Source organism: Vidua chalybeata, chromosome 15 (assembly GCF_026979565.1).
Source record: "Vidua chalybeata isolate OUT-0048 chromosome 15, bVidCha1 merged haplotype, whole genome shotgun sequence".
Taxonomy (NCBI): domain Eukaryota; kingdom Metazoa; phylum Chordata; class Aves; order Passeriformes; family Viduidae; genus Vidua; species Vidua chalybeata.
In genome coordinates this window covers 3,484,286-3,498,789 of record NC_071544.1, presented here as the reverse complement: position 1 = coordinate 3,498,789, position 14,504 = coordinate 3,484,286, and the positions used below count along the sequence as shown (strand labels likewise).

Below are 14,504 nucleotides of genomic sequence, written 5' to 3'. Positions count from 1 at the left end.
CTGAAAGCATTGTCAAGCATTGGAATGGGCTGTGCAGGACAGTCACTGTCCCCTGGAAATACTAAAAAACACATGGATGTGGCACCTGGGGACACAGGATTGTGGTGGCCTTGGCAGTGCTGGGTTAATGGTTGGACTCAGTGACCTTAGAGGGCCTTTCCAGCCTTAGTGATTCCAAGGTTCTGTGATTCTAAATGGAGCTGGGCAGCCCAGGGCAGGAGCAAGGCTGTTGTCTCAGCTCCAGCCTGTGCCTGCCCAGCATCTCCCCATCCTGGGAGAGCCTGCTCTGCCACCAACACTTTTGGTCAGGCTGAAGGCTCCCCTGGAAGCCCTGCACAGGCTCCCTGTGCCTGCAGAACTGCCCCATGAGTCCGGCCACGTGGGCTGGGTGTGTTTGTCCCAGCACACACAGGCACACTTGTGCCTGGCATTTCCAAAGCCCCATCCAACACCACAGCATATCACAGAATCATGGAATATCCTGGGCTGGAAGGGACCCACAGGGGTCATCCAGGCCAACTCCTGGCCCTGCAAAGACACCCCACAATCCCACCCTGTCCCTGAGAGCATCATCCAAGTGCTCCTGGAGCTCTGGCAGCCTTACAGCTGTGACCATTCCCTGTTCAGTGCCCAACCACCCCCTGAGGGAAAAACCTTTTCCTATCCCGCATGGGGCAGACTGCACATTACGCCCAAAATTTAGGATAATACAACTTGTCCAGGAGAGGAAAGTGCTTTATATGACACAAAACAGATAAAAAACCAACACACCCACAGAAGAACATCAGAGCAGTACATAACAAAGAAAATGGGAAGCAATGTCACAGGGCTGTGGGCTGAGTCAGCTGCTCCAGTAACCGTGGTGCACAGGAGGTTTGGGTGGGAGCTGGGGGTTGCAGCCATGGGTAGCACGTGCTCCAAGAGGAAGGGGGCTGGGGAAGGGTGGCCCAAGCCCCAAGGGGCGGTGAGGGGCTGTGTGTCAGAAGCCATCGGTGCGCAGGGGCTGCGGCAGGTCTGACGTGCTGATCTGCAGGTTGAGCTCTGCCGAGTCCAGGGCTGTGGATGGGCTGTGCGCGTGGCTCCGCTCGAGCACGGCGATCTCCTCGAGGTGCTCCTGCCGCAAGTGCCACAGGATCTCTCTGGACAAAAAGTGGGTCTCTGCTTCTTCTGGCTCTGGAACAGAAGAAAGACAAACCTTCCTTCATTGTCCTGAGGCAGGGAGCAGAGTCTCTGTGAGATGCCCCAAAACATGCACTATTTCCTGCACAGTCAAAATACAGCTTTCACTTCCCACTTTCAGCATGGCAGAGGGAAAAAGTTCAAACACTAAGTGCAGGGAGGAGTGTAAATTTACAGGCACTGTGTGCTGGATTCCCAGTAATGCTTGTGATGGGAACTGTGTCACTGGATGGAAATGCTTCTCCCCATCAGGGACAGTGCTGAGTTTCCTCTGAAGAAACCAACATTCATTAAAGCAAGATGCTGATTTCATCTGGTGGAGGTGAGGAGATGGGAGATGAAAAGATGATGGGAATGAGGGAAAGCCTCGCTCCCTCCCATCCCCTGTCAGCAGGAATGGCACAGAGCCAGCACACACTCATCCCACTGCTGGGGAGGGTGTGACAGCCCCAGCAACTTCTTCCAGGAATCAGCAGGAAGGGGAGCAGCTGCTTGCCCTGGATGCCTGCTGTTATACTTAATGCTTGCAGTAGGCAGCTTGTCTCAGGTCCCCTTGGGGACTTCAGCTGGGACAACAAGTGCTGCCACCATCTTCCCTGCTCCTCAGAACTACAGCAAGAAGTCCTTAGAATTATGGAATCATGGAATACCCTGAGTTGGAAGAGATCCACAAGGATCATCCAGTCCAGCTCCTGGCCTGGCACAGACACCATGTCCCAGAGCTTTGTTCAAACACTCCTGGAGCTCTGGCAGCCCTGAGGCTGGGACCATTCCCTGGGGAGCCTGGTCAGTGCCTGATCACCCTCTGGGGGTGATACCCACACTAAGTCCCCCTGGCACAGCTCCAGCTTTTCCCTCAGGTCCTGTCCCTGGTCCCAGGGAGAAGAGATCAGAGCTGCCCCTCAGGAGGAGCTGCAGCCCCTGGGGAGGTCTGACCTCAGTCTCTGCTCCAGCTGGACAGGCCAAGTGCCCCCCACAGCTCCTCATGTGGCCCCTCTGGGCCCTTCACCACTCCCATGTCCCTCTTTTGGACACTCCCTAACAGTTTTAGGTCTTTCTCATCTTGTGGTACCCAGAACTGCCCCAGAGCTTGAGGTGAGGCCACCCCAGCCCAGAGCAGAGTGGGACAATGCCCTCCCTCACCCAGCCAGTGATGCCAGGCTCAGTGACATTCCTATTTCATGTGGGAATGCAGCCCCTCCCTTCCTCCTATGGCAGCAGGGGCCACCAAGGTCCCCTGACTGGGGACATCAGCCGAGCCCTGCACAGACCACTCGGTCACTCGGGGCTAGCAGCCACTGTCCTGGGCACCGCAGCCCTTTCCCCTCACTCACCCTCGTAGGCAATGAGCCGGTAGGCATCTGCACACTCCTTGGAGCCTTTCAGGATCTCCTCCAAGGTCCTGTAGAAAAGCTTGGCCTGCTCCAGGCGCTCCTCCCGGCTGAAGGCAGCACACTCCTCCTGGGACATGGCGAAGAGGGTCTGCAGCGGGGTGGCATATTCCACAGCACAGTGCCAGAGCTGCAGGGGTGGAAGGACAAGACATGGGGACAGGAGGGCTGGGCAAAGGGCTGCTGGGAGACCCTGGCACTGGGCACAGCACTCAGGGCCTCTCAGCTCCTTGGCCTGCCTGGCACTGGGAACACTGGGACAAGGATACTGGGTCTGGCCCCAGTGTCCCCCTGCCTCGTGCAGAGCGGCTGGCCTGGCGTGTCCAGGTGTCCCCTCTGCTGGGTGGGCTCAGGGAGCTGCCTGTGCCCATGGGGGGCAGCCACTGGCTTTGTCAGTGCTCCCAAGAGCAGCCTGGAGGGCGATCTCCCCCGTGGAATTTGGTCCCCTAGGGAGACATCCCTTCCCTGTGATCACATACACACACAAAAGGAAAGTGGAAGGACAGCACCAATCTTTGCTCTCTGTGACCAGTGACAGAACCCAGGGAATGGCTGGAGCTGTGTCAGGGCAGGGTTAGGCTGGATATCAGGAGAAGGTTCTTCCCCCAGAGGGTATGGGGGAGGCACTGAAATAGGGAATGGTCACAGCCCCAAGGCTGCCAGAGCTCCAGGAGCCCTTGGACAATGCTCTCAGGCACAGGGTGGGATTGTTGGGGTGTCTGTGCAGAGCCAGGGATTGGACTTGATAATCTTTGTGGGTCCCTTCCAACCCAGCATATTTTGTGATTCCATTATTCTAAGTCTGAGCGTCCTAACAGAGAGCTGGAGGGCAGAGCATGAACACTGGAAAGGTGGAGGCACAGCTGGAAGGAGGCTGAGCAACAAAACAAGGAGAAACCTGATAAAGCCATAAACATGCCAAGGAGGAGCAGTGTTACCAGTAAGTCCTACACTGGGTAAAATGGAAAGTTTAATGGAGTGAATCAGATGGAAGAGGGAGGTGATCCCAGGTAAATGCAGAGAAGCAGGAAGTTCCCAGCCTCGGCAGGCAGTTACTGCCGTGCCCTGGGGCAGGTGCATCGATGGGCCCTGCTCACCGTGGGGGACTGGGCAGGAAGCTGAGGGGCAAATATTACTGGAAGGCCAAGTCCAGGCTCAGGGCTGCTGGAGCTCCCAGGGAGCAGAGTGACTCAGCAGGAGGCTGGCAGAAGGAACACAGCATCAGTGCGTGCAGCACAGCAGGAAAAACCGCAACCGGCCGTGCTTCCCCCGGAGCAGGGCAGGAGAGGCTCGGGGTCCCTGCAGGCTGGGCTTTAAAAACTGCAGCTCAGAGCTCAGCCACTGACAAAGGGCAAACCAGGGGACCCAGGTGAGGAGCAGAGCTCTGCCCATGTCTCCATGCACAGCACCAGGCTGTTCTCTGCTCCACGGGGAAGGGACAGGGGCCAGTCTGCCCAGAGATGTGGGAGGAGATGAATGCAATGTGAGATGGAGATTCAGGGCTCACCAGCCTGGAAAAGGGGTGACTGGGGGAAAGGAGGGAGTCAAATAACGACTCACACAGACACCTCAAGCACCTTTTCACAACACAAGGAAACATTCGTTCTATGGGAAGTGATGCTCTGTAGTGCACATCTGCTTTTTTCTGCTCAGTTTTCTACTGTTTTCTGGACTTCACACAGCTCCAGGCAGGGTTAAGCAAGCCCACCATCCCTGCAGCTGAGCCTGGGAGGAGGCAGCCAGCAGGAAGGGGTACAGGAATGGGATCTCTCCATCTCATGGAAGCCTGGTGAAAGCTGGGAGTATCTAACAGGAGAGGTGACAGTCTGTCCTTATAGTCACTCTGGGGCCAGCAAGGCTTTTGGGATGATGCTCCCAATACCTGGTTTTCTTCATCTGTGATTGCGTAGAGGCTGTGTTTGTAGACCCTCTTTTTGATGCCACCTCGGGCCAGGATGATTTCAGTGAGCTCTGTCACGTACTGGATATTGCTGTCAGCTTTCTCTAGGTCATCATAGATATCACAGCTCAGAGGGACCAAGATGTGGAGCTTCCAGGTCTTCCTGCACGCCGGCAGGTTGGGATTGGTTCTGCTGAATTCCTCCATGGACTGTTTCAACCCTGGTGGAAGAGAGCATCAGGCAGAGGTGCCTGGTGTGAGTTCAGCTGCATTCTGCCTTGCTCCCCATTTCCCTGCTAACACTGTAGAAGTGGGAGGATTGTTATTAGGAGCTATTTCTATCTGTAGGCATGGGAATGCAGGGAAACAGCTACGTACGTGGCAGGACTATTTTTAGGTACCCAACATAATAGGACCAGGCAAGCCCATGAGCGACGTTCTGCTTGGACCTCTCGGACATCTCTGACATCTCCACTGCTGAGGGCTTCTGTGGAGGGAAGGACAGACAGACCAGGTGGTGACAGCTGCCACCTGGGCCCTTCTGCAACAGTGAGTTCTCCACAGGGATTGGAGAACTCCAAAGAGATCTGGAGAGTGAACAACCCCACCAGCCCCTTCCCCCACCGTGCAGGGCAGAGCCCCTGAGAGCCCCCACAGCCCCTGCAGAGGAGGAAACAGGCTGGAGTGAGCCAGGCATTTCCCTGGCTGCACCTTCCACTGGGACCCCAGTGCAACTTGTGCATCTGCCCTGTGCTTCCAGCATGGGAGAGGAGACACCCCAGTGCCTGATGGTGGGATTCCCAGTGGCCTCTGCCAGCTCTGTGTGTGCATTTAGGTGGAGATGGGTGTCCTGTCCCACAGGCACCTGTTAGAAGCACCTTCTGCAGCCTGTGTGACTCTTCCAGCACCGCTGGGGCACAGCAGAGCCCTCCCACTGCTGCAGAGGCACCTGGGGCTTGGCTCTGCCCCCACACCACACTGAGAATTGAGAATTCTCAGTTCTCTGCTTTCAGAGAACACACAGGCTCTGCTTTCCCCTCAAGCGCCAGCTTGACTGACAGATTTAAAATACCCCTGTTCTTCATGTCCGGGGGCCATGCCATGCCCTGAAATGGTTGTGCTCATTAGGAGGCAGCCTGACCCTCCTGCCACCACTCCTGGCAGCACAGGGCCAGGGAGATGAGCTCTGCAGGGCTGAGCTGAGAGTGCTCCTCCCGCCAGGCCGACCCTGGGTGGGCTGGACGTGCAGAGGCCGTGTAGAGCTGGCCACCACGGCTGCTCAGGGCTGAAGGGTTCCCCGGCAGCCAGCCAGGCTGGAGGTGTAGGAGCCTTACCTGGAGCCCCAGGGCAAGGATGAGGAGCTGGCACAGACTGGCCAGGATGAGGTGGAGGCCAAGTTGCTGCCCATCACTGAGGACAGCCACGTAGGCTGAGCCACAGACGAGCAGCATGGGCCCGTGCCAGCGTGGGGGGAAGCAGGTGCTCAGGGCCCTCCAGAAGCTGCCGCGGTGCCTGGGTGGGAGAAGGAGACAGGAGTCAGGCTTGTGGCCACCTGCGCACCCTCAGCAGCATGGCCAGGGCTGCTCCCATCTCCTGGGTGCCACCAACCTTCCAGAGCACTACAGAGTTGTGTGGGACCGTGCCCAGCACACCCCAGTGCCCCCAGCCAGCAGAGGGCTTGGGTGCCTTGCAGGGACTCGGAGGCAGCAGACGGAAAGTCACCCTGGACAGCAAAGGGAGACAACGGCCCCCTGCCCCCCAGCTCTGGGTGGTGGGGAAAGGCTGGGGGCCGAGATCTGTTCCCCAGGGAAAGGGCACACGGAGGGAAGACATCCATGGACATCTGGGGGAGCTGGGCGGGTGGCAGAGGGAGCAAGAGATGACAGGGACAGGAGGGCGACAGAGGGCAGCATGTGCTGCTGGGCACAGCACATCATTGCCACACAGGGCACGTGTGGGCACAGACACCAGGAGCAAACCCCACCACATCCCGAGGGATGTGGCAACGCCCTTGTCCCCAGGGTGGTCCCAGGAGCGCCGCAGGCAGGCAGCCAGCCCCGCTGGCTCACCTGGAGTCGAGGTGGAAGATCTCCTCGGCCAGGTAGCAGACGCCCTTGAGCAGCTCCCCGACCTGCAGGGTGGCGAAGTGGCAGGCGAGGCTGCGGGCGGTGGGCACGAGGGGCTGCCCGGCGAGGAGCAGGGCCCCGGCACAGGCCGCCAGCAGCACGTACACGGCGCGCTGCGCCCGCCCGCCGCGGGCCCGCGGGATCAGCGGGGCACAGCGCTGCCGCGCCCGCCACGGCTCCCGGGACATGTGCGGCGGACAGGGGCGTCAGCAGCACCTTGTCCCCGGCGCCCACAGCAGCGGCTCGTCCTCAGCAGCCACGGCAGCACTGTGGGAGCGGATAAGAGCAGATCAGGGGATGCGTGCGCCCAGCGCTCGCTGAGCATCCCAAAGCGCACAACCCTTTGGGGAGGCTCCCCGGCGCCTCCCGCCTTAGGGTTGTCCCCTGTGCCCAAATGGGCTCGGCAAGACAGAGCCTGGCTGGTCACCCCGCTCCCAAAGGGATGCCAGCCCGCCCAGCTCCGCAGCCACAGGGCTGTCACTGCTCTGGCCGCACTCACCGGAGCAGTTTGCAGCCGCCAGCCCCGCGTTTCCTGCGCTGCGGTTCCCGAGCTCTGCGCTCCCGCCTGGGCGGCTGGGGCTCCTTCCAGAGGCTGCTGCAGACACACACCCCGAGCCTCCGCCACGTACGGGCTTCTGGAGCTCGGGTGGAGCTGCACAGAAAAGCGCGCAGAAAAGTGAAAATGAAAGAAGCTCTGGCAGCAGCGGGCAGCCTGTAGAGTGCCAGAGCTCTCCCACACAGGGCGTCCATGAGATCTCTCAGCCCGCAGGAAATCCAGGCACTGGTGGCTCTACCAGATTTCGATACCCATGAGCTTGCACATCCTGGAAAGCCCCAAGTCTGCCAGTCTGAGGGGAACTGGAATGAGGAAGGAAACCAGAATTTATTGAGATCTCATCCGTCAAGGGCAGCAGATTTCAAAGATTGCACTGATTCAGCTCAGCGGGTTGCCAGGGGCAAAACAGACTCAAGTTCCATCTAGCAGAAGGTGACTCACAGCGCCCTGGATGCTCCCACCCCACACATTTCCAGGAGATGCCAGGCTGGGAAGCAGTGCCCATGAGTGCTGGCAACACAGCAGGGGCTTCCTGCAGCCAGGCTCTTGGTGGCCAGTGAGGCCCTCAAGACTTCCAGTTCCAAGCAGTGGAGAGGTACTTCCATCCTGGAAGAGCATGGGTTAGGGGACACATACACAAGCCCATAGGAGCAGGTGGGATGCGCTCAAGGATGCTGAGGGAGATGGATGATGCTCTGGCAAGGTTCCTCTCTGATGTCTTTGGAATGTTGTAGCAATCAGGAGGTTTCTGGTGAGTGGGAGAAGGAAATCTCACACCCAGCTTTGAGGAGGTGAATTACAGCCTGCTCAGTGTCACCTCTGACTCTGGGGAAGTGATGGATGAAAATCCTCACAGCAATCCCTGCCAAACACCTGAAGGACGAGACAGGAACAGCCATCAGGGATTTCACATCACATCTGATGGACCCAACTACCTGGAATGGCAAGAAAACTGGCTGTAGGGATGAGTGGAGAACCCTCACTTCAGCAAAGCCCTCAGCATGGTCACCCATGGCCTCTGTGGGGCCAAACCAGGTAGACACAGGCTGGGAAAGGGAGTGACTGTCCAGAACACACTCAGGGTCCCACTGCTTTCTGTCCAGGAATGCCCCTGGGTTCCAGAAGACCCTGACAGTCCCTACAGACCCACATTGCCAGGGTGTCTGGAGGCTGTCACAGGCTTACAGCACAAGGATCTTGATTCAGACATGCCCACGGTTCACATTTAATTAAAATCATAGAATAAAAGAATTATTTCGGTTGGAAGAGACCCTTGAGACCATCATGTCCAACTATTTCCCCAGAACTGCCAAGTCCACCACTAACCCGTGTCCCCAAGTGCACACACCTTTTAAATCCCTCCACCACTGCCCTGGGCAGCCTGGGCCAGTGTTGACAGCCCTTTTGGGTGAAGAAATTTTCCCTAATATCCAGCATAAAGCTCCTCTAGTAGTGCTGGCTTGAGGCCATTTCTCTTTGTCCTGTCCCTTGTTCCCTGGGAGCAGAGCCCACTCCCCACCTGGCTGCAGCCTCCTGTCAGGGAGCTGTGGAGACAGAAGGTCCCCCCCAATCTCATCTTCTCCAGGCTGAGCCCCCCAGCCTCCCTCAGCTGCTCCTGTGCTCCGCTGCCCTTCTGTGGACACAGCTCCAGCATCCTCAAACCCAGGGAGTGGGAGGAAGGGCTGGCAGGGAGCTGCTTGTTTTGGTGGTACCTTAGAAACCCCAGCAAGCCATCTGGCCAGTGTTCCAGCCCCAGGAGGGCCTGTGGATACAGGCAGCATGTTGTTTGCTTCGTCAACACAAAGGCTGGCTAAAACATCAAGTGAATCACTTCCTTCTCCAGCGCTGGGATAAAGCTTGTCCCATTCCAGCTGGGCTTCCCTGACCTGCTCTGCTTGGCTCTTCAGGGAGGTGGATGGGCTGCCTGGCTCCCCAGCCACCTTCTTGCAGGTCCCCAAGCAGCTGGTGGCTTTCCTGCCCCCTGTGCCTGGCCTGGCTTTCAGTTCTACCCTCAGCACACCAACACCTGCAGTATTTCTGTCTCACTTCTGTTCAGAGCAGAGCTGTGGTACTGGTCCAAGAGGTGAATCCAAACTCCAGGAATGAGGTTTCACAGAATTCTGGAACCATGGCGTGGTTGGGGTGGAAAGGGACCTTAAAGTTCATCTCATTCCCAACAGCTGCCATGGGCAGGGACAACTTTCTGTAGACCAGGCTGCTCCAAGCCCTGTCCAGCCTGGCCTGGGACACTTCCAGGAGCAGCCACAGCTTCTCTGGGCACCCTGTGCCAGGGCCTCACCATCTTCACAGGGAAGAATTTATTTCCAATATTCCATCTAACACTGATCTCTGGCAGTAGGAAGTCATTTCCTCTTGTCCTGTCACTCCAGGCCCTTGTCCGAAGTCTCCTCTTGGAGCCCCTTTAGGCCCTGGCAGGAGCTCTGAGCTCTCCCTGGAGCCTTCCCTTCTCCAGGCTGAGCACCCCCAGCTCTCCCAGTCTGGCTCCAGAGCAGAGGGGCTCCAGCCCTCAAAACATCTCTGTGGCCTCCTGTGGACACCTGGAACATCTGAGCTGGCCTGGGAACAGAGAGCCCAGTGCCACCCAGTGCCTCTGCACAGCCAGCAAGAGGTGGCAGGATTGAAAGTGCCCCCATTGTCCTCCCTGGCCTTCCTCTGGCCAACAATTTGCCTTTCCAGATCGTGTCTTGATTGACATTCTCTCTGTCCCTGATTGCTGTTATTCCCTCAAGCAGAGGGAACAAGAAGTCACACATGATGCTGGAAGATTTTAGATGCATATAAAACCCCACAAGGCACCTCTGTGGACCAGCACCATGGCACCTCCAACCAGGCTGTGTGGGCTGAGTGGGGCACAGAAATCAGCTCTGTCCACAGCAACCTACAAACACTGCAGCCCTTGCTGAGATCAGGAGAACCAAGGAGTCCTGGAATATCCTGGGTTTGAAGGGACCCACAAGGATCATCCAGTCCAACTCCTGGCCCTGCACAGACACCCCAACAATCCCATCCTATCCCTGGGAACTTTGTCCAAATGCTCCTGGAGCTCTGGCAGCCCTGGTGCTGGGACTGTTCCTGGGGAGCCTGGTCAGTGTCCCACCACCCTCTGGGGAAGAACCTTTTCTTGATACCCACACTAAATCCCCCTGACACAGCTCCAGCTGTTCCCCTGAGTGCTGTCCCTGGTCCCAGGGAGCAGAGATCAGAGCTGCAGCCCCTGGGCAGGTCTGACCTCAGTCTCCTCTGCTCCAGCTGGACAGGCCAAGTGCCTTCAGCTGTTCCTCTGGGCCCTTCACCATCCTCGTGTCCCTCCTTTGGATGGTGTTTCTCATATTGTGGTGCCCAGACCTGCTCCCAGACTGAGGCTGGATACATGTGGCATGTCCCCAGCCAAAAGCCAGGCCAGGAACAGGGTGTTTTCCATGGCATCCCTTGGGTGAAGGGCTGTGAGCAGGCAGCAGCAGCGTGACAGAGCTGGCTCTGCTGCAGGATGGGCACGGCAGCAGCACTTCCTTCCTTTAATTCCCTTTTTTTCCATTGCCCTGGGAAAGCAGGTAGAGCTGCTGGCTTCATGCTGAGGGCAGGCTGCCCAGTGACAGCTTTCACTGGGGATACCTGCAGGGATGGGGTTCCAGTGCCAGGCTGGTGTCAAAAGTGGCTTTGGTCCCTTGACTAAAAGTGCTGCAGTCGGTGTTTTTAGTGCTGCAGTTGCACCAGCAGTGTCCCTCAGAGGTCCCGTGTGACAGGGCTGCTTTACTGACACAAAATAGCAAAAATAAAGTGCTCTGCAATATTCTGTGTGGCCTTGGGCTGTGTGAACCAGGCCAGACTCTCTGGTGCAGTGAGGAGGCACCGTGTGCTGCAGGAGATCTGGTGGCAGCAGAAGAGCTGCTTCCTGAAGCTCCTAAGCACACACTGTCTCTCACTCGCTGAGCCAGGCACTTTCACAGACCACAGAATCATGGAATGTCCTGAGCTGGAAGGGACCCACGAAGATGATCAAGTCCAGCTCCTGACAGGCCCAGGAATCCCACACAGTGCCCGAGAGCATTGTCCAAATGCTCCTTGGACAACCTTCTTGTCCCAGCATTTAGCTGTGGGACAAAGGAGGTGGCAGCCAAGGTGGCCAGGGAGGTGTCCTGGTGCAAGGATTTGAGAGTTTCCCCCTTGGCCTCCAGATTCTGCAGGGCCCTGATCTTGGCTCACAAAGCCCACATAAGGATGTGCTGCCTTTCCAGGGATGTGCCCAGCTTGGGAGATGCTTTGCCTCACCCTGACCCCAGCCTGGACCCCTCAGCAATGATGAGTTTAAAATCCTGGTGGCAGGATGGAGCATCCCTCCATCCCTGGATCGTGGGTCTGTTCTGAGTGCTGCACGCCCCTCACTCACTGAGGTTCTGCCTTCTTTGGGAGCACCAGAACCTTCCCAGGAGAAAGAGTTTGAATTTAATAGATGTCAGTGGATCAATCTGTGATTTCTGAGTCTGTCAGCTGCCAGCACCTGCAGGATCTTGTGGCACTGATTCTCCACTTACATGTTGGGTGGAAAAACCATTTTTACTCATTTTGGAGCTGTCACAGGCTGGCATTGGAATATGATGAGCTTGCAGTCCCTTCCAACCCAAACCATTCCATGATTCCATGACTGGGGTGGTACTGCTGGGCAGGGCAGCTTTGGCATAGGAGCTTCTCCTGGTCCTTTTTTTTGTGAGATTTCACTTTTCTTTGAATCTTGCCCAACATTGGGGATTTCTCCTTTTCCAGTTGTGTCTTTCCTCCTTTAGGGTGACTTTTTTTGCACCTTCTAACAAAGGCCTCATAAGTAATCAAAACCTGGAATAACTAAACTTAACCAGCTTAGCTGGGAAGTTTCTATTCCTTTAAATCCTTGTGCCTTTCCCTAAGCCCTTCCAGAGTTTTTTCCCCCTAATACAGCACTGCAACTTGACCCTGCGGAGCAGAGCCCATCAGAGGGAGATGAAGGAAAGGCACATGGAGACAGGAGTCATCTGAGGACAAGGCAGGGCTCAGAGAACTCCTGCAGTGGTGCTCGGGTGTTTGGGAGCAGGAGATGTTGGCATGGGACAGTGCTGGCAGGTGCAGACAGCAGCTCCCTCAGTAGATCCCTTAGGAGCTCAGGGCACAGCAGTGTCCCAGTTTGGGGACAGCCACACCCACAGGGGCTGCAGGAGCAGCTCTGGCCCTGGGAGACAGAAGGGAGGGAGCTGCAGGTGGGATCTCCTCAAATGCTGCGAGGGGGTGTGAAAAGCTGGGGCTGCCCCTGGATCCCGGGAAGTGTCCCAGGCCAGGCTGGACAGGGCTCGGAGCACGCTGGGGTAGTGCAAGGTGTCCCTGCCCCGGGTAGGAACTGGGATGATCTTTAACATCTCGTCCAACCCAAGCCAGCCTGTGACTGAGACTCTATGAAATGCCATCCCTGGGTGTCCCGGCTCTTACCTCGTGAAATAACATGATGAAAATGACTTTCCTGCTTCCATTTCTTACCTCGTGGAGCAGTTTGCATCCAGCTGCAGCAAACAGCAGATCATCATTATCCCTGGTACTAGAACCACAACCAAACCGCTTTTCTCTCTCCTCCTGTGGACAAAAACCACCACTTCTCCTGTGAATGCTAGAGAAAGGTCACTTTCACCTTGGCTGACTGAAGTCCTTAGAGCTGAGGGTACTTGGAAAACCGCCCCAGAAACAGCAAAAGGTTCCAGAGATATTCCCAGGGGGTGGGAAGCCTGTTGTGCGCTGAACACGGGCCAGGTTCGAGCGAGGGGCTGTGCTGCCCTCAGGGAGCACAGGAGCATCTCCCAGAAAGGGAACCTGTGATGTCACTTCCAGCCGCGGCGGGCAGGCATTGGCTGGGCCGCACAAAGGGAAAGCAGAAAACGCTGGAAGAAAAGCAGTTTTACCCCAACCCAGGACTGGCTTTAAGAGCCAGGACTGCTTGGGATTAGTGTTCGAGCCTTTCCAGTGCTGTGCCAGGACGAAGGGTGGGTTGCCTGTCATTGGATCAATGAGCGGTGCAGGGCTGTCTGGAATGTGGCAATCAAGGCGTGCCCGAAATGAAAGAGAACGAAAGAAGAGCAGGGAGTCACAAAGTAAACCAAAGTAGTTGGAAAAAACACCAACAAAAAGAAATCCACCCAGAGAGCCACTTTTATTCATTTTTGGTTTATTTTCTCTGTAACAAAATGGAGAATTAAGTAATTCAAAATAAATTCTGTGCTACAGCCTCCAGAAATGCTGAAGTCTCACAGAAGGCTGGCAGCAAAGTCAGCATGAGAACAGCCCACCATGGCCCAGAGGCAGCACCAGGGACCCTCAACCCCTCCTGGGCACTGGCAGGAGCAGGGACACCGTGCCACCAGCGGTGCTTTCAGTGCCATTTAACGTGAATTGTGCTTCCCAGGGCCACCGACGGCCCACAGGCTGGATGAGCACACGCCAGTTACCCCTGCGGCCACTCAAGTGCTCCAGGAGGGCTCTGCCAGGCCCCAGCGCGCTCCCAGCCGGCCCGGGACAGGGCCTCGGGGCCTCCGCGCTGGGGCCGGGCAACGACCCGGGCGACAGCTCCACAAGGGGCTGGGGCTGGAGAACTCCCGCCGGGGCTGGCGGGGGTCTCAGGCCGGTCCTGTCCCCTCAGGCCGATCCCGGTCCCCTCAGGCCGATCCCTGTCCCCTCAGGCCGGTCCCTGTCCCCTCAGGCCGGTCCTGTCCCCTCAGGCCGATCCCTGTCCCCTCAGGCCGGTCCTGTCCCCTCAGGCCGGTCCCTGTCCCCTCCCTCAGGCCGGTCCCTGTTCCCTCAGGCCGGTCCCGGTCCCGGTCCCCTCAGGCCGATCCCTGTTCCCTCAGGCCGGTCCCTGTTCCCTCAGGCCGGTCCCGGTCCCCTCAGGCCGATCCCTGTCCCCTCAGGCCGATCCCTGTTCCCTCAGGCCGGTCCCTGTTCCCTCAGGCCGATCCCGGTCCCCTCAGGCCGATCCCTGTTCCCTCAGGCCGGTCCCTGTCCCCTCAGGCCGATCCCTGTCCCCTCAGGCCGATCCCTGTCCCTCAGGCCGGTCCCTGTCCCCTCAGGCCGATCCCGGTCCCCTCAGGCCGGTCCCTGTTCCCTCAGGCCGGTCCCGGTCCCCTCAGGCCGATCCCTGTCCCCTCAGGCCAGTCCCTGTCCCCTCAGGTCGATCCCGGTCCCCTCAGGCCGATCCCGGTCCCCTCAGGCCGGTCCCTGTCCCCTCAGGCCGATCCCTGTTCCCTCAGGCCGGTCCCTGTCCCCTCAGGCCGATCCCGGTCCCCTCAGGCCGGTCCCTGTCCCCTCAGGCCGATCCCTGT

The 14,504-nt window shown here is 57.8% G+C and overlaps 1 protein-coding gene across 1 annotated transcript; it reads right to left on the bottom strand.

Moving 5' to 3' along the window:
* Positions 1 to 725: 725 nt before the first annotated feature.
* STING1 (stimulator of interferon response cGAMP interactor 1) lies at positions 726 to 6,858 on the bottom strand. Its single transcript, XM_053956679.1, has 6 exons — positions 6,540 to 6,858; positions 5,805 to 5,982; positions 4,849 to 4,957; positions 4,453 to 4,691; positions 2,514 to 2,700; positions 726 to 1,173 (listed from the first exon to the last, which is right to left on the bottom strand). The coding sequence occupies exons 1-6, from the start codon at positions 6,782 to 6,784 to the stop codon at positions 980 to 982; spliced, it is 1,152 nt and encodes a 383-aa protein (XP_053812654.1). The 5' UTR covers positions 6,785 to 6,858; the 3' UTR covers positions 726 to 979.
* Positions 6,859 to 14,504: the final 7,646 nt, after the last annotated feature.

Bases quoted from the DNA above. Each gene is read 5' to 3' on its own strand.
- STING1 (XM_053956679.1), bottom strand. From the start codon at position 6,784: ATGTCCCGGGAGCCGTGGCGGGCGCGGCAGCGCTGTGCCCCGCTGATC. The intron at 4,692-4,848 runs GTACGTAGCTGT...CTCTTCCACCAG, and splicing joins CCTAAAAATAGTCCTGCCAC to GGTTGAAACAGTCCATGGAG. The intron at 1,174-2,513 runs GTGAGTGAGGGG...CTTCTGTTCCAG, and splicing joins CCGGCTCATTGCCTACGAGG to AGCCAGAAGAAGCAGAGACC.